The 27272-nt window shown below is 40.9% G+C and overlaps 1 protein-coding gene across 1 annotated transcript; it reads right to left on the reverse strand.

Moving 5' to 3' along the window:
• Positions 1-27263, reverse strand: begain (brain-enriched guanylate kinase-associated). Its single transcript, XM_073484188.1, has 6 exons — positions 27181-27263; positions 24156-24317; positions 22017-22083; positions 8421-8528; positions 5076-5159; positions 1-1539 (listed from the first exon to the last, which is right to left on the reverse strand). The coding sequence occupies exons 1-6, from the start codon at positions 27249-27251 to the stop codon at positions 1-3; spliced, it is 2031 nt and encodes a 676-aa protein (XP_073340289.1). The 5' UTR covers positions 27252-27263.
• Positions 27264-27272: the final 9 nt, after the last annotated feature.

A 27272-nucleotide genomic window follows, 5' to 3' on the forward strand; every position in this document is an offset into this window, starting at 1 on the left:
TCAGTTCAGCAGTGTACCGTATAGCTGTGCCTTGGTCAAACTGTCCTTCCTCGTCAGTCCCGTGCTGCCAAATTTTTGGTATCTTGGAGAGGTCTTCTTTGGGAGTGCGGGGCCGACACTGAGAGCGGAGCTGGAGCTCGGGCGAGGCCGGATGCTCGGCCTGGGGCTGGGGTAGTGTTGAAGACTTGAGGCTTCGAGGGAGCTTTGGTGTAAGGACTCAGCCGAGCTGTCTGCACTCAGATTTATGTAGTCCTTCTTGGCGCTGCTTGCCGCCATCGCTCCCCTACCGCTCTCCTTCTCCTTAGAGCTCCCTGAGAGGAACAGACTGCACTCGGAGTCCTGACTGTCATCCTTGGCTCTATACAGCACAGAAGTTTTCTCCTGCTTACGATGCTCCATTGGCTTCGGACTGCGGCTGGGTGAAGGGGAAACGGCAAAGCACTGGTCCAGCACACGGCTGTGGAAGACGTCATCTCCTTCTTGGAAGCTGCTGTAGAGAGAATCCTTGACCTTACTGGGAGGGCCCATGGCAAAGTGGTGCTCGGAGAAGCTGTATGGAGAGACCCGCCCAGCAATGTCACGGTAGGAAGATGAGAATGTGTTGATGTCTTCCACGCTGAGCTGTCTCCAGCGGCTGCTGAGGTCGTCCTCAGGGACCTGGACGTCACCTCGGCTGTCAAGAGCCGCTCCACGAGCCAGGCCCAGTCCAGTTGTGGACCCCATGCTCTGAGAGGAGGCCAGGCGAGGGGTGCTGGAATGGTATGGTTCACTGAAGCATGAAGCCGTCCTTGTGTACCCGGGTGAGGTGCCCTTCTGCGGGCTCCTGGGAGTCACCATGTGCTGGATACTGAGGGACTTGGGGAAGCTTGGGCTGTCTTTATCATAAGACGACATGCCTTTGCGCCCGTAGTCCCCACTGCCACCATCTCGCCATTCCATGTAGAGACCCTGGTGGGAAGAGGATAAGGTGCTGCTGGCAGTGCGTCCACAACCACCACTAACACCTCCCTTCTCATCCGATGCAAGGCTGAAGCTAGAGTAGGAACTGGAGGCGGGGAGGCTACCAGTGCCAAACTCATCGTGATGGTGGAAGGAAGATGGAGGCTCATGGTGGGAGAAACTTCCAGAATGGTAGGCCTCTTCTTCTGGGTTGCTGTCAGTGGAGTTCTGGGCGTGAAGCTGGAGCAGGCTGGTGCCGTGAAGGTCGACGCTCTGCCTGCGCTCTGTATCTTGCCATCGTTCGGGGCAATAGAGGGCCGTATCGCTGCAGTACAGGTCAGAGCTCTTGTATGCAATGCGGCGGTTCAGGTGATCAGTGCTTCCTGTTCCTGTAAGAAAGTCTGACTCCTGTGGCTGCGGGCTGGGTGAGCGTGTTACAGGACAACTGCTTCCTGGTTCTGGCTTTTCCAGGACCTTGGCAATTATGGATGTGGGCACAGCGTCAGAGTAATTGGAGTGGCACATTGCCATGGTGGCTCCGCTACCCCGATTATGTTTCTCCATGTGGGAACTGATGCGTTCCTGGAAATCCAGTGGCAACTGAGACAAGACAGACGTGGAGAGACACAAAAGAAGCTTGATGAAGATGGGAATTAAAAACAAAACCATACAATTGTGACAGCTGCTGAGCCTGTCTATTTAGTCAACTTGAGTCTCTTTCTCAAACATATTTTAAGCTTCCTGTGTTTGCACAGAAGATATGCTTAGAGCCAGTCCTTAAGGATTTTAATCTATTGTTCTGGTTTAGAGAGTAATTCATTCTCACAATGCTCAAACAGTCCAGACCAGTTCATGGATCTCGGGGGAAATGCACTACTTGGCCCCTCTAATGAACTTGTCAGAAAAATTGCTGAACACAAGCTCTATTTATTTATTTATTTATTTATTTGCTTTCCTTTTCTCCCAACACAACCCTGTTTGTGCTTGTCTACACGTGTTTCTTTTCTACAAATGTTTACTTATCTCAACTTTTTCATTCCAGAAAATTAATTAACAGGTAAAGTCTTTTGGACATTATTATTTTTGTCTCTCCATCCCTCTATCTCCTATTTGTTTCTCAGTCTCTCACTCTCACAAACACACACAGACAGACACATTATCTGTTTGATTGGCTCCTGTTTGAGAAAACTGTTCCTGTCAATTACCGACTGGTTCTTTGTGCCTATTAAAGCTCGTCAAGGTCAGTAGAAACTGTTCGTGCCACACTGAGTTCTCTCTTTTTTCCTCCCTTTCTTTATCCTTTCATCTTTCTCCTCTTGCTCCACTGCCTTCTCAACCAAAAAGCCCTCATTCCCTCTCTCTCTGTCTTTTTACTCTGTCTCTTTATTCTGTCTACCATCAAACACATATCAGTTCCACAGGGAACGGCTTAGATTCAAATTAAACCAGTGCTCCGGGTCTCCAGCTGGGAATATATATATAAAAAAAAAAGATAAAATACTGACTTGGCTTTGTTAAGAAATAGAAGCTCGCCTCGGCATAAAATAACCTGCATCTTTTAAGTCAGGCTATTTTTAGCAGCTACTGCCTCAGAGGGAATAGAGATGGAAAGTAGGTGAGGCTGTTGGGGGGGAGCACAAGATAATATACAGTGTGCTCAAAGTAAGCCAGCTCAGCATTAGCTGCTATCTGAGGCAAATCTTAATTAACAGTCACACAGTTTGGCAGTTTTAATCCACGTGACAGCATACACGTCTACAGGTCTTGCTCCATTTATTGAGATAAGTGGTTTAATGTAGTATGATGGAACTGGCACTTATTATTTTAGTCATTCGAGCAATTCAGAGCCACTCTGTGAAAGCTATTTCCTCAAAATGCTCCACACGTACAAGACATTTTGCATTTTCATGTTTTATAACCTTTTTTTATTATTTAAAGTGAGACTATGTTACTTCAAAAATGAGAAAAAAAACATTCTACCTCTTATGAATGAAAAGTTCATGAACACTAAAGCACACCACTTCTCAACCGACCATTTGCTAAGCCTTTTCCACACAAGTCACTGTTCCTATTGCCTGTTAAGCTTTCTGTTTTCACACAGCATTTATGTAGTTAACAATCATAACAGTGGAGACACACACGGAGACTCATTTACTCACTTGTCGGTTATTTCATGCAGACTTCAGTTGCAAACTATGCTAACTCTAACCTTCCAACTTTTAGATTGATCATTGTATAGTTATGTGTGTATAGTAAAGTGTGTTAGTAAGGTGCTTAGTGGCGTAATGTTGAAGTCATGCCACTGCGATGTAGCTCGCTTTTAACTTCTGGTGATTTCATTTACATTTAAAAAAATATAAACATGGTGTTCATCTGTGAATATTATCTTGCACAAAACAACAAAGTATCACAAACTTGTGTTTGCCACAGAACTTATTTTCTGCAATAATCCAAAATCCAACTGAAAAATATTGTCAGCTTCTTGACGAGGGAACCAGGGCAATGCTAATTTAGCAGCCTACATAAATACGTCATCTCTGCAGCACTTTATAAGTTTCCAGGTAACTTGCTGCTACACATATTTTTTTACTTTGTTGATATTTGGCGGACCCTGCCACCTTTCTAGCTTCAAACAGTATTCTGGGGACCTTATTTTCCTCTGAGAACATCTTGTTTATTCAGTTATGGAAAGGATATATATTTCCAAAACTACATAGTGCCCCTTTAAGACAGATATTCCTGCATAACGGACATCACCGCTAAGTCAGTTTGCTGACCTGATGACTATTCTCTTCTGTTTTTCTAGTATTCACTGTTCTCCAATATTTGTTAAATGTGAATATATTTCATTATCACATTTAATACATATCATCATATAACTAACAACTCATGTATATGAATTAGTCATACGTGTCTGCATACAGGCCCTGTTGAAGAGTATAACTTTTATTCTATGATGCATCAGGTGTCGTCTCAGGCCAGGCTTTCATTTATTCAGTCGTTCATTATGCACAGCCGGCATGCAGACAGATGGCACTTCAGACAGCAGACCTTCATCAGTCTGACTGAAGAGGCCATGAGAACTGTGAAACTGTGTTATTGTGAAAACCATTCACCAAGGCTTTTAGTGGTTACACAGTCGCAACATATCGAACCTTTCTCCATTACAGAATGAATGCATCAAGAATCGTTCATTAGTAATTATTTACAGCATACATTCAGTACATCAGTACATCATACATCAGTTACTTACCCAGTTAGACCTAATGCACCCCTCCCCACTAAAATTAGTATTATTGGATGCTTTATGTATGTAAACAGTTAAGTTGTATTTTTTGTCAACTACCAAATATATTCCCCAACATGAGGGTCTAAATGTTGTTTAAAAGCTTTCTCCAAACTGCCAGGAATAAAATTCTGGTGCAGAAATACCTTTTCTGAATGCCAACTGAAATGTGTGCATAGTGTTTAGTATTGAAAATGTCAGTGTTGAAATTGGGTTTTGAATGCTTGGCCAGTTTCTTTGCCTATTTACTTACACTTTGGTCAGCTATCTCTTGAATTAAATAGGGCAACCTTTCTAATTTAAGGTATAATTTGCGTATTAAACTGGGCCTAGAATAACATGTAGGGCGGCTTATATTGCTGTTTAAACAAGTTGGCAGCAGTTGTAGTGCAGCAGATGTTCAACAACCTCTGCAATTTCCAGCGGATTCTGAGGAGGAGGGTATGTCAGAGTCTCTTGCTCCATAAGTTAAAGCAATCCATTTTTGCCCATACACAAGAGCGCCCATACACTTAATTAATAATAATGATACACTTATTACACTTATACAGATAACTGGCCAAAATGTTTCAACAATACATCACTGACTAGTTCGGCATGGACAGGTGCCACAGTGATTTCAGCGTACGGAAGTTAATCCTTGCTAATAATATTTTGGATTCATGTTAATGTGAATATTCAGACACACTTAAACTACAAATTGCACCTTTAACCACATATAACATTTTGCAATTCAAGTACTTTTTTAATAAATGGTAGAGCCCAAGTCAGCAAACCTTTTCACTGAAGCGTAGATTTGAATTGACACAATGATGCAGTCGGACAGCAGCAGCATTGTTGGAAAGCTCACCTCAGACATCTTGTGTGCTCTGTAGTGAGACTTGGAGCACTGCAGCAGCTGGGCTGCCAGGTTGCAGTCTTTCCTGTACAGGTCCTGTAAGAGGCAGAAAGATTATAGTCTATCACTAAATCCATACTTCTCAAATCTTGTTCATTTTGGCAGCCTGATGGTTCCAGCAGGCTTTTTCACCAAGGGGGGTTTTGTTCGAACACTCTCTGGAGAAGAATCTGTAACACTTTAGATTACAGCCTTATAATTGTGGTTTAATTATGGGGGACATCAGGAAGAAATAATTATACAGTCATGTAACCTGGATGACTGAGAACCTTCATCAACACAGTCATGTAATGTTAGCACTGCGCTATAGAAACAACAAATCTAACATTAAATAATGTGTCAATTTACTCTTTATGAGGTATTTCTGAAGTAATTATGGGTCATGGAGAAACAGAACAAGAAGGACTGAAGTAACAAGTATTGAATAATGAGAAATTTATAGTATTGCATAGAATACTGCATGTTGCATACACATTGGGCCATATTCAGATGGGAATTGGGAGTAAGTAACCCACTGGATTAGGCAACTCATTGATTAAGTGACCCGTCATATTAAAGGAACAAAGTCATCCATTGAAGCTGTTAGAGTTTAATTAGTTTTCACGTATTATTCACCGTGGCTGTATTGTTTCACTAGGTTGACACGCATTTTTCACTTGTAATGTATCTTGTATCTGTCCACTACGGTCTGTGCTAATTCTATTACTCGTCTTAAAAAGTGCATTCACTTATCCGCACCTCCCAGCCTCAGGAAGCCAGTTCAGCATTATTTATCTCTTTCTCTGTGCTTTCTTTCTACAATGGATGTTTTTCGGATTTGTACTTTAATTCCAGGGCAGAGTGAGGGTGGTCCACTGGCACAGCAGATGCTTGGTTTAATTGTTTGCAGTGTTTCTGAATGCATCAGTTTGTGTGGGTGGTTAGCTGGTTTAGCTCACTTTCTTTTCCTCTGCCTCCTCTGTGAAATCCCTCCGCTCACAAAGGTCATTTCTGGCTGCACTGTAGCCTCCATCACACCACAGCCCTGACAATACTTCCCATAACATCAAAGCCTTCTCTTTGACAGCTTCCCCCCGCCAGTTAACAGTGACTGCTTTTTAAAACCACTGTATTTCTCTTCAGTCTGTTGCTGGGGGACATCTGGGCTCCCTGTAGTTTTTGTAGACAGTTCAAATAGACCTTTGAGACCTTGGTGATGTCTTTGTTAACATGAGTTGTGTAGTGTGTTTCTCCAGGGTAAACAAACTACACCAGTGTTGAAGGTCTGAGGGCAAAAGAAGGGTTTTCTCTCACCTTTCTGTCAAGTAAATAGAGTAATGACCATTTCTTGTGGCTTTCTATCAACCTTGTATTCATACTAGAAATAAACATGGATGGATTATGAGACACAGACACACAAAAACTACTGCAAATGACAATATTGAAGCTATTTTGTGTCTCTTCTTGGTTGTCCTTTAGGGAATTTTGCATCTTCATGTGGTTGTTGTGTGTCACAGTTGTTTTTTTGTTTGTCTCTGTAGTTGTTTTGCTTCTGCTTGTGGTGGTTTTGTTTCTTTTGGTGTTTTTTCCTTTTTTCATTCGTTTTGCAACTCTTCTACGACTTTTTCTGTTTGTGTGTCTGTGATTTTTTTCTCTCGTCTTTGTGGTCATTTTGCCTGTCTTCGTGGTTTCTTTTCTGTCTTTGAGGGTCTTCTTTAGGTCGTTTTGCTTCTCTTTTAAGTCGTATTCTGTTTCTTTCATTTTGTGCCCTTTTGTAATTTTGTTGTCAAGTCTTTGTAGTCGTTTAGGCCGACATTCAATAACATGTTCAATACAATGGGGAAAACTGACACAACATGGAGGGCAACATTTTTTTTATTTTTAATAAGAGATAAATATAACAAGGCTTGTGTTTTGTGTGTTAAGCACAACAACATTAAAGATAAATTACTTCTGACCACAGAAGAGTCGGAGGAGGCGGGCCTATGTGAACACTGCAGCAGTGTGTATGTCGAGTCGCTGTCAGAAAACAAGAGGGAGTGAGAAAGCACAGCTGGTGTCAGTGTGGATACTGTGGAAATTAGTTTTGAATCAGTTTCAAATATTCATCAATATGTATCAATATTTAGATATTTTGCTTTTTTGCATCTCATTGTAGTTGTTCTGCATTTCTCTGTGGTCATTTTGCGTTCCTCTCTGGTCGTTCTGCATGTTTGTAGTCTCCTTTGGTGCCTTTTTGGCTGTTTTGCATTTCTTTGTAGTCTTTTTTGGGCTTTTTTTGCTCGTTTTTGCATCTCTTTGTAGTCATTTGATTGACTTTTGAACAAAAAAATGTTAGCAGCCACTTCAAACAGTTGCTCTGGCCCCTGGGCCCCTGCGTCTGTGCCTTGTTAGGCCTGTTCAGTAATCCATCCATGGTAATAACCCATTGTAGATTGAACAGTTTCATCACTCAAGAGTAATAAAAGTGGAATAGATTTTATTCAATAAAATGCAATTGTTTTTTCCATCAGGTCTCAGGCATGATGCATTTGAAAGGTTTTTGCTTGATCCCATGTTATAAGCAGTAAATTCAGAGCTTGCTCTCTGGAGGAAATCCCTGCCTCGCTGCTGGGTCTGACGGGACAAATTCCTCCTCCTTCCACTTAAAATGAACCTTGACTCCAATCAGCCTGGCCGGATTGGAGGGGATTGTGAAAACACTCTATAGCTCAGAAGTGCTAAAAAGTGACATAGACCAAGAGAGAGAAAATCTAACATAACCTGATGCCCCTGGTAGAAGTACCAGTAAAATCACTTCAAAGGAAGTGAGGCACACGATTGCCACATGCCCTTGAGCTCAGATCCACGCACCCCCTGCTCCAGATTCTGGCTGCCCCGAGGAATGCCCATTGATTTCAGTATAATCACTATAAAACACCCAGTGGCTTAGAGTTAATTCCTCTATCTGCTGTGGCCCCTTGAAGCAAAAATATCCAGGATGTTGTAGGAATACAGAGGATATGAGACTTTTAGCAATTGTGTTCACAGAGTTTGACGGGAGAAAGTCCTTCCATTAAGGAAAAAACAGCTTTTTGAAGAGCCGTCATCTCAGCCTCTCAAGCCAGATGTTGTTTTGGCGCTAACAAGACAAGGAGAGCAACCACCCCAGGCTGGGCCCCAGACCTCTATGGCCCTGAATGCCCCGGGCTTCTCCTTCATTTGTGTGCCTGCAGGCGAACTATAATTCGGGCATATCTTCAACTGGAGTCTTATCACACAAAAAAAGTTCAGATATTGTCAGACCCCGTATGACATGATGCCGCCCTGAGTACTCACGTTGTCCTCTCTGAGTTTATTGATGGTGATCTTTGCCTCCATGAGGTGGTTGTTGAGGACGATGATTTCCCGGCTGAGGGCTCTCTTTTCCTCTTCATGGTGGTGGGACTGCAGTATAAGAGAAAATATCGACAGTGGACAATAGAAAAAACAAAGAACAAAGGATGCAGAGGTTTACCGAGTAGATGATAAGAGGAGGGGCAGGAAATAAAGGGTTAAAGGATAGAGTTGAGTGTTGAGATAACGAGAAAGATGAGGGAGCCAAAGTTGGAGGAGCAAGAGAAGAAAACTAAGACGGGGGGGGGGGGGGGGGGGGGGGGGGATGAGAGGAAGAGAGCCTGAAGTCACTATCAGTCTGAAGCCAGTGCCAGCAGCAGGTCTTAATTAAAAGAAGATTACACTTGCCAGCGCTCATATCATATCAATTACTCTGGGAGTAAGAAGAGGAGAAATAGAGGGGGAGAAAGGGAGGAGAGGGGAAAACTAAAGAGGAGGAGAGGGAGAGAGACAAATGAAACACGCGTTCTATTTTCAGTGATTACTGTCAAAGAAATGCAAAATGACTGCTGCGGTGACATTTTAGCCTCACTAACAGCGGCGCCTAATGATGCTGATGTCTGCCGGTTAGCCGGTCTGTCTTTATGTCTGTCAGCCCACTTATATCTCGACCACAACTGGCCTCATTGTCCTGCAATTTGTTGCAGACATTCATGGTGCACCGAGGATTATTCGTAATGATTTTCAAAAAGTCAAAAAGTCAACTATAAATCAGCAATAAATCTTATAACCTAATAAAGAGACGGTCATAGAATTAGCTGAGCACAAAGCATTTAGTGCTACCCTCTGGGTAAACTTGGCATTTTGCAATGAACTAAACTGAGTGGCATTTATTGTTAGCATGTGAGGTTTTTGTATTATATTTTGTTGTAATTTTGTATCACATGTACAGTGTCAATTTGATCATTTTGAACTACTTTTTCTAAAACCAAGTAGCTTTAGTAAACCTAGATTTCTCCCCAGGGTAGCTTTTTCTATAGTTCAACTACTTCCAGTGTGAAGTGATTGGTTGGTTGTAAAGTTATAGCAATGCTTCAAAATGGTTTCCACAACACTGCCAGCAGCGTCTATTAAGTCTTCAATGTAATATTAGCATGCATTCTAGCAGATTAGCTTGCTAAATTGATTAATACATTTTTTTGTAGACTCAACGATTGTGAAAAATGCTCATCACAATTTTCCAGTGATGTCTTCAAATTGCTTCTTTTGTCCAACCAACAGTCCAAAATCCAAAGACTCTTCATTTATTGTCATCAGTGACAAAGAAAAGCAGCAAATCCTTTAAATTTAAGAAGCTAGAATCAGTAAATACTTAATTGACAGCAATTTATTGTTTATCCAAATAGTTGGCAATTAATTTCATATTGATTGACATAGACATGTTACAGTAGTAACTAAAGTATTTGAAAATAGAGAATATGAGAGTTAAGCATGCATCCCATGAAATCAAACAATATTTTTGCATATTATTGGAACAAACCCTTAAATTCCAATAAGTTTGTGGTTCTCTCCCAGCATGAAGGCTTGAACATTTGAGTAACAACTGAGTAAACTCAATCTGCTGATGAAGATCATGTGGTACAGGCAAAAGTTCCAGAACAGGTGATTAATTGAACCTAAATTGAGTTTGTCAGTTGTTTGTTTATTACTGTTGCATCCAGTGTCTCTATGTTGTGGGCTGCAGTTAACGATGCAGCCTCTAGGGGCCAGACGTCTGTTCTGTTCGTTAATAAATTGTGTTTTCTTTTTTTTTCTCTCTCTCTCTCACACACACACACACACACACACACACACACACACACACACACACACACACACACACACACACACACACACACACACACACACACACACACACACACACACACACACACACACACACAATGTGAAACCTGCCACACAGCACCAGCTGACAAATGATACGTCTCTGAGCACTCACTTGGCCTCCCACCCTCCTCTCTTCCAATCTCTTAGTGGCAGTGATTGTTTTGAAATACAGGGGTGCACAGCCAATCTAATAGGTAGCAATTAATGTCAGTTTAAGCAATAGGCCAGCATTGATATTCAAATCCAATTCTGTTAGGGTCTCATTAATCTGCTGTCGAGACATGCAGCTCACTGACTCACTCTCTTTGTCATTACTCTGGGTTACTAGTTGTGTTTTGTGGTGCTGACTGTGTGGCTGAACACATTAAAGCATTTTTAACCTCTGATATGTGACTGCACACCGTTCTATCTTTGGTTGAATTATGTTTTATTGGATCAAAGACGACGTCTGACTGAGATGTTAATATATATTACATTGACTTTTGGTCTCATACCTTCTACATACATAGTTACGTAAATCCTTTAAAAAACATTAACCTCTTTTGTTCTCTAATCTTGTATAGCTCATGGAAAAGAAACCTGATTATATTAAGGCATTTTATGTATAACACTAGTATGAAGAGAAGTCGATCAGTTTGGATCAAATGTAGAGATACATACACTATTTTGGTGTTGCAACAAATCTTTTGTACGAGAACAGTGTAACAAAATGCCACTTCAGTTTGAGATCGCGTTTTCAACATGTAAGTGTAAGTGGATATTTTTAAGGATTCCTTGCTCTACAGAGTAGCAGAGATGCAGCACAGATTAGTCACATTTCACTTCACATGTGATGAGAGTCAGGAGAGTTGACCAATGGCAATATTTCAGATTTAAACCCAATGGTTATGGGGAACCTGATGACGTTAATGAGGTAAAAGGAGTTAGTTACCACACTGAGAAGTTGGAGGTGTGCAGCCTGTTCCCTGCAGCTCTTCATCTAACAGTTTCTTCTTGTTCCATTCCCCCCACAGACCATATTAAACTACTCCCTGCAATATTTCAATCTGTGACTAGCCTACTTGAAAATAAGAGTCAGCTGGTATTTCTCCAGTGAAATGCTTTTAATGTGAAGCTGCATCAGTAAGAAATGTTTGATTGTATTAGTAGTAAATTAATACAACACTCGGTGTCCCAAACTTATTAGCTTCTGGGAAAATTTAGAGAATGTAAATACTATATTCACTTTCTTTTAGCTCTGTTTTTGGTCACCACCTCCTGGGACAAATGAACTTGGTCTCTTTAGCTGCTACATGCTCGACTAAATGTTCACCATCTAGTCGCTAACCCTTGGTGTTGAGCAGGTAGTGTTCATTGGCTTTGTCAAAATATGGATTACATCCAGAGTTTTGTTGAAAACAGCTCCCTGCTGCATCTGAAAACGACGTTGATGAGTCAATCGAAGCAAAACAGTAAAGTTTTGCACAAGAAAACCAAAACAAGGAGCTAAAGGACACTAACATGCTCTGTAGAGATGAGGGATGAAGCAAAGTTTTCAGTAATTTCAAGCAACTTTTTTCATAGTACACATAGTCATTGGATCCATTGTTAATATAAAAATATGGATTGGTGCTGCTTTAAATGAAAGTGAGAGTGTCTCGGCCTTCCCATATCTCAGCAACTAATGTTGACTACAATGTTATTACCAGTAATAGGAATCATGGCCAAACTTAAAAAATAATATCCAATTTTAATGAAGAAAAACACAAAGCACAACACTGTGTGTCACTGCTTTACTATCTGATTCCTCTGAAATCTCCCCTATTAAAAATGTATTTAAAAACTCAATGCACGTTGGACTGCCAGCTAGAGTGACCTTGAGCACGACAAAAAAAAAAAAAAACAGTGTGAAAACAGTGTTGTACATGTTCAAAAATAATGTGCCACTTTGATGCCAGAAGTAATGTTCTTGTTCTTGTTCCCTCGGTGTAGCTGCTGACTTTGATAACTTTCATATACCCGGTAATCTCTTGGATCTTCTAACATACTGATGCTCCACTTGCACATGATTAGAGGCTAAATTGGAAGCAGAGTCTACCTATAGATTAAAAATGAACAGAGAGCAATCTTAATAGGCTTGATGTGATGAACATGATCTTGCACTGTACATTTGGAGAGAGGGAGGAAGTGTAATTTTAATTACAGCGTCAAGGCCAGCGGAGGAATCACAGCTGTGCACACTGACTTTTGCTATCTCCTCCAGTCACACTGTGTTGGATACACAGGCCGTCACCACGACGTTCTTATCAGTTGTTGCCACACATATAAGAGAACAGCGTCAAGGAAAATTATTATGCAAATTTTGGCTATCATATCTTGACCCAGTGGATATTGTTTCTCACCACAAAGCAGCTCAGAGACTCACAAGTATTTAATGTATGCAGGTTTCTACTAATTACTCAGCAACTAGATGACCATGACATTTGAGCACACATTGAAACCCTGACTCAGCTAACAAAGGGCCTCTTCTCTCCTCTATAATGCAGATTATAATGGACTAAAAAAAAAACCAACAAAACAAATTTTATAGAGTTCATTTCAATTATTGATCAGGAGGATTTGTTGAATTGAGCACACGGTGAATAAAAAGTGGAAAAATGTCAGTTTTTCCGAGACGGCCCCAATTTGTTTTGCGTATTCTGCTGGAGATTCTGCCTCCTCACTGGACAACAAATGAAGCCTAAACCCCATGAGAGGCAATTACTGGAGACTGCGGTTCACGAAAGAGAGCAGAAAACTCCACTCCAGTTAAATACGGTCTTATTTTTGTGGGGAGAAAAAAAAGAAAAGAAACAAATTAGATTTTCTAACCTCATTAGGGAGGATTTTCAAATGGAGACTCTGAAGTTAACCACCCCTTCAGAACAAAGCAGATTCTAAATCTTGTGAGTTTTCAGAAACTAGTCAAAAGTCGGTCACCTCAGCGGACACAGCGTAGGCGGGAGAAAATCTCTGGCAGACTCAAACTTCATCAACGTCCCATGCGAAACTAACAATATTTACTGCAAATACCTCAGTTTGTGCCTGAGAGAGACGACTGAGCTTTAAAGTCAGGACCTTTCGGGTGGTTTTACAATTTAAATAAACCTCACACCATTTAATAAAGCACAGAGTATCATGTTCTTTTATCGTTTTACCTTTCAGACAACCACTAGGTCCAGTTCCTGCAGTACTGTAAACATACTTTTATGTTTTAAATTAGTGGATTGGTGGAGTTATCCTTTAAAACAGTTGCTGTTTGCTGCCAACAGTTAAAGGATAAGGTTTTTCTTTATTATTCTTTATTTTTCTTAAAGTCAACAAATCCCATGAAAACGCTCACCAACAATATGGTATTCATATTGTTGGTCTTTCTCAAAAAACTTTTCAACCACCCCAAATTTGTGGGTCACAAATATACATTTCATTCTTAAAAATGCCTGTAATTTCCTAAAACTGTTGGGCACTTTAGTGTTTAGCAAACATTCCTCAAACCGGAGTAAGTGGTGCATTTGTTGGGAACTATTTTAGCCAAGAATTTGGTGCACTAGAGAGTATTTTCAGCAGTAGGACGGCAGTGTATGTGGGATTGACTTAGAGTAAATTACAGTGTGCAGGTTTTGAACAAAAGTAAAGCTCTAAGGCACAAAGTATTAATTATATATTGGTTTTTGGACACACACAGAATACTTATTAGTGGATAAACTCATTGGTTTGATCTGCAGCAGCAGCAGCAGCAGCAGTCCTCACAGGACGGGTTCAGGCACAGTGTTAAGTGTAGGTTACCTGGCAGACCAATACACAATGACGATTAAACAAAAGATGATAGCTTTGAGTTGTATTTAAATAGGTTTAGCGTGAGTAAAACTTGAGTTATTTTTTTTTAATCCATCTCCTCACTAGCTGTGTTTCCAACAAATCGTCAAGCAAATTTTAAGGGAACTTTTGAAAAGTCACAAAAAAAGAGCAAAAGCTAATTATGCATGTTTCCATCAACTGGTTTGGAGCGAATAAATTAAGATACAAAGATGTCTGTAAATGGCTGTGATAAAGAGAATAGAAGTAGAGTTCACAAACGGGAAACAAAACCAGTTATTTGCTGGCTCCCAATTAACCTCAAAGAAGAAAAAGGAACAAAAGCAGTTGCCCTGGCCACCTACAAGGAAATGTACAAATTAATCTGGGAATGGGAATCTTATGGGAATATCTGGGAAGACGCTGACAGCAGCCACAGCTTCTTCTTTTTCTCTCAGAAACAGTGAGAGAGAAGGTTAGAGAAGGTGTTCCCCTCTCCAGGTAAGTATTTAACCACCTAAAGCAAGTGTAAAAACTCTCTTGCCCAATTGAGAACATTTTTTCAATGCCAATGGAAACATGGCTGCTACTACTTAAACAAAGTTTGCATTTTGGTCATGTGAACTGAAAGAAACCAGTGATTGACTACAATCTTTGGTAACAAGAACATAATAAAAACAGTTTTGGACGTCTAGCTGCTGATTCACCACCTGAGTAAATAATTACGTGCTTCACATCTGCTGGGTTTAGCCTTGGCGCTACTCTCCCATGTGTAATTCGCACGTTTCATTGAAGAGTTATGATTAATGACTGTAGTGTTAATGGCACAATTAGTGCACTGCAGGCCTCGTTGCTGCTCACTGAAGAGCAGAAAACAACACACAGAGCGAGGGACACGCATTCAGACATAGACACAACAGGCTTCCTCACACGTTGTCCCTCTCTCACCACCAGGCTGTTGTTCATCTGACACCATCCACACCGGTAAACACGGATGAAGAAGCCATTATTTGCTGTTCGGTCAGCCTTGAGGGCATCTGTGACATCTAAACAACGATAAATTCTTCTTTGCCGCAGGTTTCTATGACGACTCTGTTCACCAGCCACACACTCCCTGTTGAACCAAACGTCTTTATAACCTCAAACTTCCATTTTCTGTGTATACTCTCATGTTCCTCCTCTATTCTTTTTCATCACACCGGTGCTTCTTCCATGTTTCCCTGGTTTAGATGTCAGCTGCACAAAACAATTACCGCTCTGATGTTCCCGCGCATGATAAACTAAGCAGATAAAATGCATTGATCCTGAATCAAATAATATTGATCGTCTTAATGTTTTTGTATAGAGGCTTGGCCAAGAAAGAACCGATCAGACCCCAGAGATTAGACCGAGCCGCTGCGTTTCATGAATAAACACATAAATAATTCTGATTGGTTATGACAGCGATAGATTAATCTGGATGGAAAAGTGCTGCAGACCCAGAACAAAGGTGAAGCATGCAGCCGTTTGGGGAGATGCTTTGAGAAGGAACTAACAGCCATTTTTCAATATGGATTTTTTTAATGATTGACCTTTCAGTTGAAATATTATTTATTTAGTCTATAAAATATAAAGAAAATAATGGCAAGTGGCCATCAAAGATTATTGATCCCGCAGTGGCTGTGTTTAAATGGAGTCTAATATTCAGCTTATAATTGGTTTAAAAGCCCAGATGGAATGAAAATGCTCCATATAAACACCTCAATCAAACCAAATGCAATTTCCGTTGGTTGCAGAGGGGGTACTAAACACCTTTCATAAACCGATCCTAATAAAAACTGCCCCATATAAATGATATAACCATATTATTTTTCGGCTGCGTTCTTTCTGCATATGCCCACCATCTTAACGTAAATGCGTTGTGACGTAAGCTTCTCCACTTACCAAAGATGTTGGCTTCTAAGGTGAGCTGGTCTACTGCGGAGAGTTAGTGGATCTTTGACCTAAGTACAAGTAAAAATGCTGCAATGGAGAAATACCATTTTACTGCACAAAGTATGAGCATCAAATATACTTTAAACTGCAGTAACTGATTTTAAGCCACTTGGTAGCAGCAGAAAGAAGGTGCCAACACAACATTGATGTCACTTAAGTTGATATGGCAGGCTTGTAGGTGAACAGTTGCCGGTGTAAACATGCAGCAGTTACGGAGCAACATCAGTATTCATTTCAAGTCGTGTTTTCTGGCCTCTTCGTAAATGACAGTATATTTTTGCTTTTAGACTCTAGCAAATCCAGAGGGAAATATCTGTTTAACCGTTTAGCTGCTAAATTCTCAATTATGTTGAGCAGCTAGTCGCTAACTGTGTTTGTACTCTGCTTGGCACTGAGCAGGTCATGTACAGGTCCTGATATCTCTATTTTACATGCTACATGTGTACTGTAGCTGTCCATGGTCCTGAAATGTCTGCCTTACATGCAATGTGTGTACTGCTGCTGTCCATGGTCCTGAAATGTGTACTTCAAACTCTGACTGTAGCTGTCCAAGAAATAATGATAACCTAGTGTATGTGTTTGAAGCACAACACTATATGACTTTCACTGCAAATAATGTCGGTAAGTGAGTGGAAAAAAAAGAGTTGAAACACTTTTATTCCAAAGGGGATTTATACAGTTCTTCTTCTTCTACTTCTTCTTCAATAAAACAAAAATAATTAAAAATATATAGAATAATGACCGTTAGTTAGCTAATCCTGCTAAAGAGTCTATATAAGGATGAAGGGAAACAATGACTTTCAGCACCTACTATACAATTAGCAATATTCATAGTATTTGTTTACATTACGCGTAGTTAATCAAAGTTTATAACAGAGCATGTTCAGTCTGACTCTAAAACTTAACTTAAGTAAATGAAACAGTGTTATAACAATAAAATGTTTGACAGCAATACAAAAAAAAAAGGAAATGAGAAATTTATATTGATTAGCCAGATATTGCACTAACTTCATCTATTCTGATGCAGTCTGTATGGTACCATATATTTTGGGTAGCACAGACTACCTGACTAACAATTATATGCAAATATGTCTTTTCTGCTTGCACCAGCACCGTGCAGAAGAGGCTCAACGATTAATTTAAACTCTTACCAAACAGTCTCACAGGCACCAAGCTATAACTACTCCAGCTGACAGTGCCAGGGTTATATTTTACCCATGTTTTTTCACTGATAATGTATTTTTTCATCTGCACAAACGGCTTCATCTGCAGGACTGTTTATCTGCAGATCAAAACATTTCCCCTCCAGTATCATCACAACATGGATCCGTCAGTTCCTCCAGGTGTTAATCTCTTTCTTTGGTCTACAGGAAATAGTTTGATTCTTCGCTGTTTTCCTCTTGACCTTGTCAGTTCAGGCCTCTCAGAACTTTTAATTACGTGTCTGATTTGATTGGAGCTGCCTTTGTCACCGCCTGCCTGCCCTGCCCGGACTGTCTTCTACAAAGGAACATATTTCCCCCTTGAAATGCCATTGCATGACATGACATCAAAAGAAATGGTAATCCCAATGAGGCCTGCCTCTAAAAAAAAAAAAAAAAAAAAAACCCATACTGTCTCCTGCCATGAAGACTGATTTGCTACACCAAGGCTCTCCGCTAGACACACAATCCCTTTGAAAAGCCAACAGTTTTCAAAATCATTTTCACATGACTTGAACACATCAATGTGTGTGTGTGTGTGTGTGTGTGTGTGTGTGTGTGTGTGTGTGTGTGTGTGTGTGTGTGTGTGTGTGTGTGTGTGTGTGTGTGAAAGTGTGTGTGTGTACTGTATGAGAGGAATGATCCATGATGCAAAGACATTTTAGTCCTTCAGTCTGTTCATGGTATGACAAAGCAAGAGGGATTACATTGAAGCATCACAAATAATAGGCTGCAAATACTGCCAGACAGATGCTGTTGTAACTGGCTGTCTTCTCAACACACATCACTGTACTTCATGTCTGGGATGATTTATTGCGATTGTCACGCCTCACTGGTCCACCACCATGGATGAGTTCACAGAAAAATTCACCCAGCAAATCTCCATTATCTACTGCGAATCGAAATATAGCTATTCGCAGTAGCTTGTGCTTACTTTAAAGGGTCAGTTCACCCAAATTACAAATTATTCATCGTAGGGACGGTTATAGATGAACTGATTACTAATCAGACTCATACATGAACGATCTATTATTTATATTTTTTTCCCTTTCTGTGTGTGCGCAAGGAAGAAACATGCACATGCAGTCTGTACACCAAGACTGCATTCAAGAAATACTGTATTTGAAAAAGCAGGGGAAAAAAGTATTTTCTATAGGTTAAATTTAATTTAATAGGATCTTGTCACAACGCTGTGCTCATGGTTGTTACTTGGGCACAAAAACACTTGGTCAGGGTGAGGAAAACATCATGTTTTGGCTTAAACATCATGTTTTGGTCACCACAAACACAGCTGGGGATGTCCCAATTTCTCATCAAACATATCGGGTTGATGTTGCCACAAACACAGCTGGTAATTATCCCGAGGTCTCCTTAAACATATCCAATGGTGTCACGCTAATAAATGGTGAAACACCATGGTCCCTCGCCAAATATATCCAGTGGTTCCCAAATAGAAATGTTGAAACGCAGTCTCGAACTGTGGTCACTTCCTTGGCAGCCTTCTCGCCTGTAAATCTACACCACCATCCCCTCCACCTTCAGATATGAAAGTCAGGTCATAAACATGTGAATTTGATACAGTTACATGCATACTTGACACATTGTAGAAATGTCGATATGGTTGGTAGGCCCACATCTCCAGAAATGTTTTTGAACCATGAAACATACATTACTTTCCATTGGCAATGGGGTGAGAAGATAATGACTGAATTTTCATTTTTGGGTGAACTTATCCTTTAAATCAATAAATTAACTGAACGGTGAAAACAACCATTTGTAATTTTTTTTTTTTAGAAATAGTACAGCATGTCATTCCCAAGCTGTTTCCACCTACTTCTGGTCTTCTTGCTAAGCTAACTGTCTCCTGGCTCAAGTCCGCACATCACATACATATATGGGGGTGAAATCAACTGACATCTAACTGATGAAAGTGAACAAACATTCATCCATAATGTCAAATTATTCCTTTAACAAGATTAATTTCTTAATAGAAATGAAAAGTAGAAAGCACTATGAAAATCAGCTCATTAGTTACCTCACCATGGGTCAAAAATCACTCTCCTTCCATTACTGTGTGTGGCTCAGACAGGCCCTATGGATCAAACTTCTGATGAGATTACGATCCACTTTAATCGAGATACTGTAAGTCACATGGAGCTCGCTGTGGAGCCGGCTCATCTTTGGGCTGAGAGATCCCGAAGCAGAGGCTGTGAGGGGGGGGGGGGGGGGGGGAGAAACGCTCAGGGAACCTCTCAGCCTGATGTGATTGGACAGCTGCTGCTGAGGTGACCAGAACAGCAGTTAGCTATAATAGTTTTCCAACAGGGTTGCATGGCAGGTAAGACCAATTACTCTGGACATTGATTGCGCTCCCTGTCTTTGATCATGTAATTGCTTTGAGAGAGATGAGAGCGGTTCTGCTGCTAAACAGGTGTGTTCAAATTGATTATAGTAGATTTCTCATTTCTTAGACAAGAGACGGAGAGAGCAGAGAGAACAAACGTCCTCATCACTCTCACATTATCTGGCTGCAATAGTTTAACATTACGCTGTTTATCATCATCGCTGTATTTGAGGATCTGAAGGTTGTGTATTTTTCTGTATTGTGTTCTTCTTCCTGCCGCTCAGCTTTAAACTCTGGTCTGGCACTTTTCCAGTTAGATTCCCTTTCAAAAGAGGCCAAGGCAGCTCAGCATGGTTGCAAACACTTGATACAATTATTGATCTATGTTTGAGTGTATGGCTGCAGATTACACTCGTTTGGCACATGCTTTTGTCTGTCTACAGGGTGTATCTATCTATGGTGTGTCAAAGAGTTTCTGGGTGTGCAGGGATCTGGAAGAAAAAGTCAGGTTTTGTCATGGCGTGTCCCTGCACATGTACTAATATCTGTATCAGGAAAAGACGGACAGGGAAAGGTCGGTCACCAAAGAATACTCTGCCATGTGACACTGAGCAGATACGGCAAGAAATTACAAAACTGCAAAGAACAAGGACTGAGACAGCTGCCCAGTGTGGGCTATCACAACAATCAGACAGTATTCAGTGCACAGCAAGAGGATGACTTGATTAGTTACTTGACTGAGTCAGCAGTCTTGTAATTTGGACTCACTCCACATGAGGTTCTAGGCGTCTGACAGAGGCAGACCTACATTTTTTACTTTACTCTTTCCTCAGGATTGCAAAATATTTTTTTCTTTGATGAAAAGTAAAAAAGTGCAAACTGTACAAAAAAAGGGAACAGAACTACGACTGGCATTGAGCATTTCTGCAAGAAACATCAAGTTGCTATGATTAAAATCTACCACGTTGCCACTGATGTTTGGCTGAAGCTAAAGACGACACCTCATGATGCGATCATCAGTTTGAATGTGATATCTGTCAGGTTTGGGGTCATATTTTGATGATTTCAGTCACCAACATGCAGTGTTTTGTTCCTGAATACTGCACTGAAGTTTTCTAAAAATGGCTACAGCTCTAATTCACACCACTGACTGGCTTCCTCTCATTGCAGCTGAGACTATTGGGCTTTGTCGCATTTACAACCATCGATACTGAAATGGTGGGAAAAACTGTGATTTCTCAGCACCATGGTTGAAATAAAAAGCTCATGGACATTACAAATTTATAGAATCATGAATCTATCCAGGACATTGCAGAGAATATTGTTAGAAGGAAACATTAAAATGGGTATTTAAAGTGGATATAAAATACATCAGCAACTGGCCTCTTTACATCAGTAAATCTAAGCCATACATTTTCTTTCCCAGCTACTGTTCAAACATGACCTGCTGTGATTTTCGCATGGCTTTAACTGAAAAGATTATAAATAGTTCACAGTACAAAGTGCAGAGCCGAGGAAACAGTTGCTGCCAAGACAACAACTTCTACTTGGCCGTCTTTGTTCAACGACTGGTGTCATGTCATAGTGAAGTGAAGAGAAAGTAAACTGGTTTCTTAGTAACTACAAGACTTCATGTTCTCAGATAAGTGATTCCAGGTCAGGTTTGGGTCACAAGCTGTTTAGCTGTGTGTGTGTGTGTGTGTGTGTGTGTACACAAGTATGTGGCTGAGTTCACAAATCTCCGTCACCTTCATGCATCTTTTATGAGAGACTTAGTGAGAACTCTGCAGACACCATTAGGATTCTGCACTTCTTGATAATATCAATACAAACAACCACAGCGGTCGGGAAATGTGACAGCTCAGAGAACGAGGCTGAAACAATTGTAAGCGGTGAAGAAGAAGCCTGTACAAGTCAGTGTTGGCCTCGGGGTTGGAGAAGCTGGAAGGATGCCTGTTTAAATCTGTGACCCCTGCTGAGTGCTGGAAGACGAAATCACATTGTTTGATCAAGTAGAAAAACTAGAAAAATACATACTGCTTTTAAATGTCCCGCAGAAGTATTATACAGGCTGGAATGTACACAAAGTATTAAAAGTAAAAGCAGTTATTGGGCAGAATGGTCCTTTTTGGAATATTACATTATATTTTCTATGATTGGATTATATTTGGCTAATTGAGTAACTGTATGTAGTAAAAAGTACCCAAAAGTGATAGTTTGAGGTTTGAGTTATAATTTGAGGTATGGCAGGTAAAGATTGCAGGACTAAAAAAACAAACATCATGATGGTTATTTTGATATACCCGAAATGTTTTTGGTTGAGTTTGTGCTGTGATTTTTGTCTGAAACTGAAACGACTGCTCAGCTGGAGTCTCTTACCGTCCTGTGCATCTTGTCCTCCAAATCCTGGTTGATCCTTTGAAGAGCTGCATAGCTACTCTGGATCCTGAAAGGACAAGAGAATAATTACGGCCAGTAAAAATGCAAATAACAACACAATGATAACTCAAGAGTGTTTTACTGTTCACATGGCTAAATGAGCACCAGTAATCTCATCATAAATTTAGACGGAGAAATAAATAATTTATGAGATCAGGGCACTGGCGGAGGATCTCAGAGGGGATTTGCGGGATATTTTTAAGTTCTGACTCAGATATAAAGATCACTCAGGATAAAAATCTGCTGAGCCAAAACACAGTAAAAATGGTTGATGATATGTTTAAGCGCCACAGCGGGAGATTCTAAGAAAAAGAAACCGTGTGTGATCATAAAAAACTTTGAATCCTAAAATATTATGACAGGAAATCAGTAAACATGCAGACCCTCAGCACTAACTCTTCAGTAGACCTACCAGTGCCTTAGTGAGCGTAATGGAACGGCACCTCGACTCTGTATTTGTTAACTTGTTCCTGGTGTTTTATCTTGTCACCTCTCAGTTCACCATCGCATTTTCACATTAGCTCTAGGGCTTGAGAGAGTGTTGATAAACCAGCATTTATGGCTCCATTAAACAGACAGATGCAGAGAGTGTGAAGTGGAGACAAAAAGCAAAGACAAATCATAAAACCTGAGGTGAGATTTGAGCGGGTATCGATTGATGGGCAAACAAAACCGGTCATTATGAGGAAAATACTGCTGTTGCTTGTTCAAGAGGAGTACGAGCGTCTCGGGCAGCACTTTCTGTCTTCAACAACCTCCATAAATCATTCAGATGGTTAAAATTAGGAGGAGGGGGGCGGGATTGGGTTCTGCCAATCATAAAACCCAAAAGACTCGGCGAGAATGTCCCCTTGGAAGACAAACATGCCTCGTCCACCAGACGTCCAGACTGCCTGCTGTGAAACTATCCAAGTTTTTTTTGCCAGAAACAAGTTTCCATAAAGTTTTAAGTTTATTCAAACATCACATTAGTCACATTTATTTATATACCGTGGCCACAGAGAACGCTCTGACCAGAAGGTTCGCTCTATTTGCAGATAATCTCATTGCTCTGAGGTATCGCTGCTAAATAAAACCTCATAGCTGAGCCACTCATGTACTTGTTACTGGGCTACAGCTTCTTTTAAATGTTGAAGTAATACATTTAGTTTGGTTGCAAACTTGTCAAAACAATGGCTTTTCATTTAAAGAGCGTACTGTCGAAAACTATGAATTAATACATTGCTGGCAAGAGGCCATGGCACGAGTGGAGTGATTCACTTCGCCACATGCAGTGAAAAACACTCACACAGGGGAAGCTGGTGTATTATTTTCAATAATACCATGGCTTGTTGTGATAATGGATGATAAACAAACAAGCAGGTGTGTGATTGCGTGACAGGTTTGTCGCAGGGCAGCAGAAACTCCCACACACTATCTCAATCACAGCTTATTTCATACTTATTGAATGCAAGTTTTAGTCCAAATCAATTAAATGTAACAATCATCTTTCAAGTTCCATATATAGTTTATATGTGCATAGATGCTAATTAGATTCTCCAATCAGATGATCACAGAAATAAGGTCAATTGGTGCTCCCAACACCTTGATGAGACAGACATAAACAATTGAATATTTTTGTAATAACGTCAATACTGATTCTGCAGAGCATCTTAACTGTGTTTTCTCAAAGTCTCCTCCTTTACAATATCTGCATGTATGGCTGAAGTTAACATTATGCAACTAAGGCCTAGTCCACATGTAGACAGGTATTTTGAGGGTTTTAAGACGATCTACGTCCAGATGAGCGTTTTAGCGCCGTTTCAGAAATAGGTCCCGTCAATACAACACACCTGAAAACACATATCACATGGCCATTTATGCACACCGCCATTGTAAACATGAATTGTATACTCCGGTCAGTTGCTTGAACGTTAAGACACGGCCCCTCTTCTTACCTTGTCATCACGTGAAGCCGCTAGGAACAGCTATAAACACTTTTGCCTTTAGACGTCATTGGATGACACATCACATAAGATAGTTTGTCTCTGGATGGGAAATTGTCAGTTCACACACAAACACATGCACAAAGACACACACCTGCGCAGTTTCTCTGTGAATTTCTCCAGTTCCTCCTGGGCCCGCCGCAGCTCCGTCTCGAGGTACTGCCGAGTGGAATCAAACTCCGTCTCCACCATCTCTAGTTTGTGGGTGGTGTACGACAGGCGCTTACGGAGGTCGTCCTTGTGGTCGTGGAAAGAGCTGAACAGGCAGCGGGGAGAGTTTAGAGAACAGGATACAACACAACACTGATGCACTTTCATTGCTGTCAAAGTTTGTCAGATTCATGGAGGCAAGCACCGAGAGGGAGAGCAAACAGAAGCAGAGAGAGAAGGCAAAAGTAAAGAGTATGTGTGTTTGTGTGAGATGGAGGGGAAAAGGATGAAGTGTAGCTGGAGTGTAATTCAGTTTGGAGTGAGAGAGGTCCCAGGCAGGGGGAAGGCAGCGAGGCCAATGGGGAGGAGGAGATGGATGGAGGAGGAATACTAATCATTTCCCATTCACAGGGAGGGAGCAGATCTGGGAAAGGAGCTCCCACTGGTGTAATGCTGAATACCATTACACATCCCCTCTATCGAATCGGTGAAAGAATATGGGGAGGATTTTTGCCCCAAGACAAAGACCAAGGGTGATTCATAGAAGAAGGGGTGAAGATATAGAGTGAACCAATGCTTTGTGAGTGAGTAAGCTTTAAAAGAGACAGAGACAGCAAAGAAAGAGAGTGAGAGGCCAGAATAGCATCATTTCAGTACCGCCACCATCAACAGCAACGACATACCAGACAGGTAGCAAATATTTCGGCTGTGCTTTTGATGCAGGTTTGAGTGTAGGGGGGATGAAAACACAGTGACAGGACTGACTGAGGGAATGGATGTGGTAATGAAAGGCTGGAGATGGGGGAGCAGGGGCAGTGTGCGCTCCGGGGGATTTCGCATTTTGCCAGACTGATGGATACTTGGCTCACGGAGAGGTTCGATGGCTCAGCGCTGCCAACCAGCAGGCGCTGTGAGTGCACCTCCAAGTTCACCTCGGCCCAGAGCCTCAATTAGGAAGCTGGCAGTAAAAGAGGAGAAAATGCTGTCTTATAGACTGTGTAGTGTCAATACGTAGGTGGGGCAACAGACTTCCTTTAATGTCCGGGCACTCGGTTTGAAGATCTCCACTAATTAAGCCTTCATCAAGCAGTTAAGAAGTGAAAAATACGCTTATTCCATTTCTTTGCAAGAGTGTAGTGTCGTGATTGATGTCACGCACATTGTAGGTTTCTTAAAGGAACAGTTCACCCAAAAATAAAAAAAAATTTATTCATTATCTACTGTTGATGGAAGGTCAGGTGAAGTTTCGTAGTCCGAAGAACATTTTTATGGAGCTTCACAGCGAAACAGCACAGCATTTTCCTACAAATGAAGTATGTGGGGACTCAGCCACTGTACTAAAATTGTTAGTGCGCAGCTGTCTGGAGTGATTTTAAGAGCTCTATAGAGGTCTTTACATTGTAGGGCAGTGGTTCTCAAACTTTTCCTGGCCTCTCCCACCAATTGCGATACCCAAGCTGCTGATTTGAGTTTCAGAGACTTTGTGTCCTGTATTTTTGCGACTTTTAAAGAATGAGAATGACATAATTAGTCTACTGCCACAGCATTTTTATGTTAAATTAATTTTGATCTCACTGTTGTAAAAAAAATGCAGAATAATTCACCCCTCTGGCCTGTACTTGTGTTAATTCTTGACATAATCTAATATTCATCAGTTTCCATTCATTAATTCATTTTTGCTTGTGCCGCTTATAGAGTCTGCCAGCCACTGTCAGCCTCTCAATTATGATTGATGTCCCCTCGCGATCGACAGAAAAATCAGGCGCAGGGGTCACAAAATGCACGACCATTTCCTTTAAAACTGGAAAACGAAAAAGAAATTTGAATTCTTCCTTCCAGGACATCTGAAAGTATTTATTAATCTTCTCAATTTCTCAATCTGTCTCTCACCTACTGAGGAGGACGAGATGCAACTGAATCTTACACTACATGCTGTACAGTGCCAGAAACAGGTTGTCGTAACTAGAATGGGAAAAAAAGTGTGAAAATTTGTCTCATAAAAGCAAATTGCGGGCTGGCAAGTATGACACCTTCCTTTAGAAGCTGAAAAAAATTCATGCCCCCCACTCCACAATATTCATCAGGCAATAACAGAAACAGGGGACATAACTATTAAAAAAGGATCCAAGTTGATTTTTTGGCAGCAGCAGTTTGTTTATTTCTCATCCCTAAATAAATCATATTCAATCAAATTTGTTTCATTCCATATTTCCCTTCTGATCATCTCAGTTTGAGAACCAGTGTTGTAGGGGGAGTTAAGACGGAGCAGCGACTCAGTGCAGAATCCCAAAAATTAAAAACCATAACATGTGATCGCAGCCCATAGCTGGCAACCTATGCTACGGCCAGATAGTGACAAGTTACTCTGGGCAGAAAACTGTTGTGAAGAAAGCAAACAAGCGTATTTCTCAAAATGTTGAGCTCTTCTTTAGACGGACAGGCAGATGGACAATTATAGAGATAATACATTGATGAGTTTATCCAGCACGCTGAGACTTTGCACGTTCAACCCGCTCCGCTCGCCTGGCGCTACAACAGAACAAAATCTTTACAACCTCTTCACTGTCTAACAGCTGCAAGTGATGTTGTAAAATCACATGGCAAGGAGCCAGAGGGCTATGTGGCTATGGGCTCTTATTATTATGTAATGCCAGCTCACAGTCATTGATTATTTTTTTAGGGTGTTTTTTGTCAGACGTGTCCAAATGTAAGTGTAAGACCATTGTTGGTAAAAAGCAAGTGTGCAGCATTAACTTGGATATAGATGTCAGCCGCTACGTGATGAGAGATGTATTGTAAAGATGAATGATGGGAATGAATAGATGCCACATTATGTTTTAATGGCTTTTTAATGGTCATGACCTCCCAATGAGAATCCATTTCCATTAGTCAAATGAGTGAAATGGATTCCCCAATAATGAGGCTGATGTTTAGAGTTTAAAACACAACCCCAGACTGACTCATCTTACCTTCTTTTCTGATGTTTGCAACCATTTCTCTGAGTTTTGAGGGCAGTTTTGCCAATATATATCTTTTTCATATTTTTCTCTCTGCCTCGGCG

This window comes from Pagrus major, chromosome 16 (assembly GCF_040436345.1).
Source record: "Pagrus major chromosome 16, Pma_NU_1.0".
NCBI classification, from domain to species: domain Eukaryota; kingdom Metazoa; phylum Chordata; class Actinopteri; order Spariformes; family Sparidae; genus Pagrus; species Pagrus major.